General features: G+C 38.1%; 1 protein-coding gene across 1 annotated transcript in view; it reads left to right on the top strand.

The window, feature by feature from the left end:
• LOC101853373 (sulfotransferase 1C4) overlaps window positions 1-1,339 on the top strand; it is a gene marked incomplete in the record, with an annotated part of 8,236 nt that overhangs the window by 3,079 nt on the left and 3,818 nt on the right. The window contains 1 exon segment of the mRNA XM_013079883.2: window positions 300-450. Within this exon segment, the coding sequence (XP_012935337.1) occupies window positions 300-450 (151 nt within the window).

Genomic DNA, 1,339 nt, shown 5'->3' with positions numbered 1-1,339 from the left:
ATATATATATATATATAACGTTATGTTCTGATCAGCTTTGGTATAAAAATAGTTAAAGATGTAGCTTTCGTTTTAATTTCAGAAAGAGTTTTACCGAACATATTGCACAACACAAAAAAATAGGTGATGTAAGTGCACAAATACACACACACAAACACACACACACAGACAGACAGACACACACACACATACACACAAACGCACACACATGCACACACACAGGTACACTCGCGCAGTCGCACCAACAAAAGTGACATGAATATTCATGAACAAGCTGAAGTTCTCTCACGTTGCTCCAGGAACTCACTGGAGTTCATTTATCATCGATATGCTAATGAGGAAGTCCACTACTCATGTGGAGAAAAGCTACGGACTTCTTGAAATGGGAGTGGTACTAAAAGCTGACCAGTTGCCATCGCCTCGCCAATTGAACACGCATCTGCCCTTCAGGTAAAAATGTTGGGTTTTAAAAAAAATCAACTCGCTACTTTAGAATTATAAAGATCTGTGTGACATTTTTGGACGTTTTGAGTCACTAAGACTATGAGGTCAGAACCCAAATTTTAATGTTCTTTTGACTGTGTCAAAATAATAAGATTAGATCTATTCGGAGTTGTAGTCAAGATATTCAACGAATTGCATTCGAAAAAGCTCAACATGTGAAACTCTACATTTTTTACGTCAAATTTCCCAAAACTGGGCTTTAAGCAGACAGATCTTTGTTATTCTAGGGTAACAAACTACTGATTTTTAAAATCGGCATTGAACTGTTGATCTCTCTCCTCCTTTTTTGTATCTGTAACTCTCTAATAACACCCCTAAGCTTCGGGACTTAGGCCCTACATGACCTTATAAGGTTGCAAGTACCGTAAAACTCTGACAAAAACTGGACTGAACTATATTTGAACTCAAGTACATCTGCGCGTGTGTCATCAAAGTAGGCCTACCTTTTCTATGTTATTTTTTGCGATCAGGGTTAAATTTCGAAATTCTGAGTGAACGTGATCAAGTCATTGTGTGAGTGAACACAGATGCTTGTGATTGTGAGTGTGTGTGTGTGTGTGTGTGTATGTGTGTGTGTGTGTGTGTGTGTGTGTGTGTGTGTGTGTGTGTGTGTGTATAAGTAAGAGTTTTATGGCACTTACAACACAACTAACTAATACAAGTTCCTAAGATTAGAGGTGTTACAATAGCGTAACGTACAAAGAGAAGAAAGAGGAAAGATAATGACAAAAATATTTTTGATAGTACGCCTATTGATAGGAAAGAATTTAAGAAGCTAACCGCACCAGAGCATCCATCAATCACCCACGTATGTGTATGTGTGTGTGTTTGGGGG

Source organism: Aplysia californica, unplaced genomic scaffold, assembly GCF_000002075.1.
Source record: "Aplysia californica isolate F4 #8 unplaced genomic scaffold, AplCal3.0 scaffold00067, whole genome shotgun sequence".
Lineage (NCBI taxonomy): Eukaryota > Metazoa > Mollusca > Gastropoda > Aplysiida > Aplysiidae > Aplysia > Aplysia californica.
The sequence above is the reverse complement of the archived record's forward strand: the minus strand, read 5'-3'. Positions and strand labels throughout refer to the sequence as shown.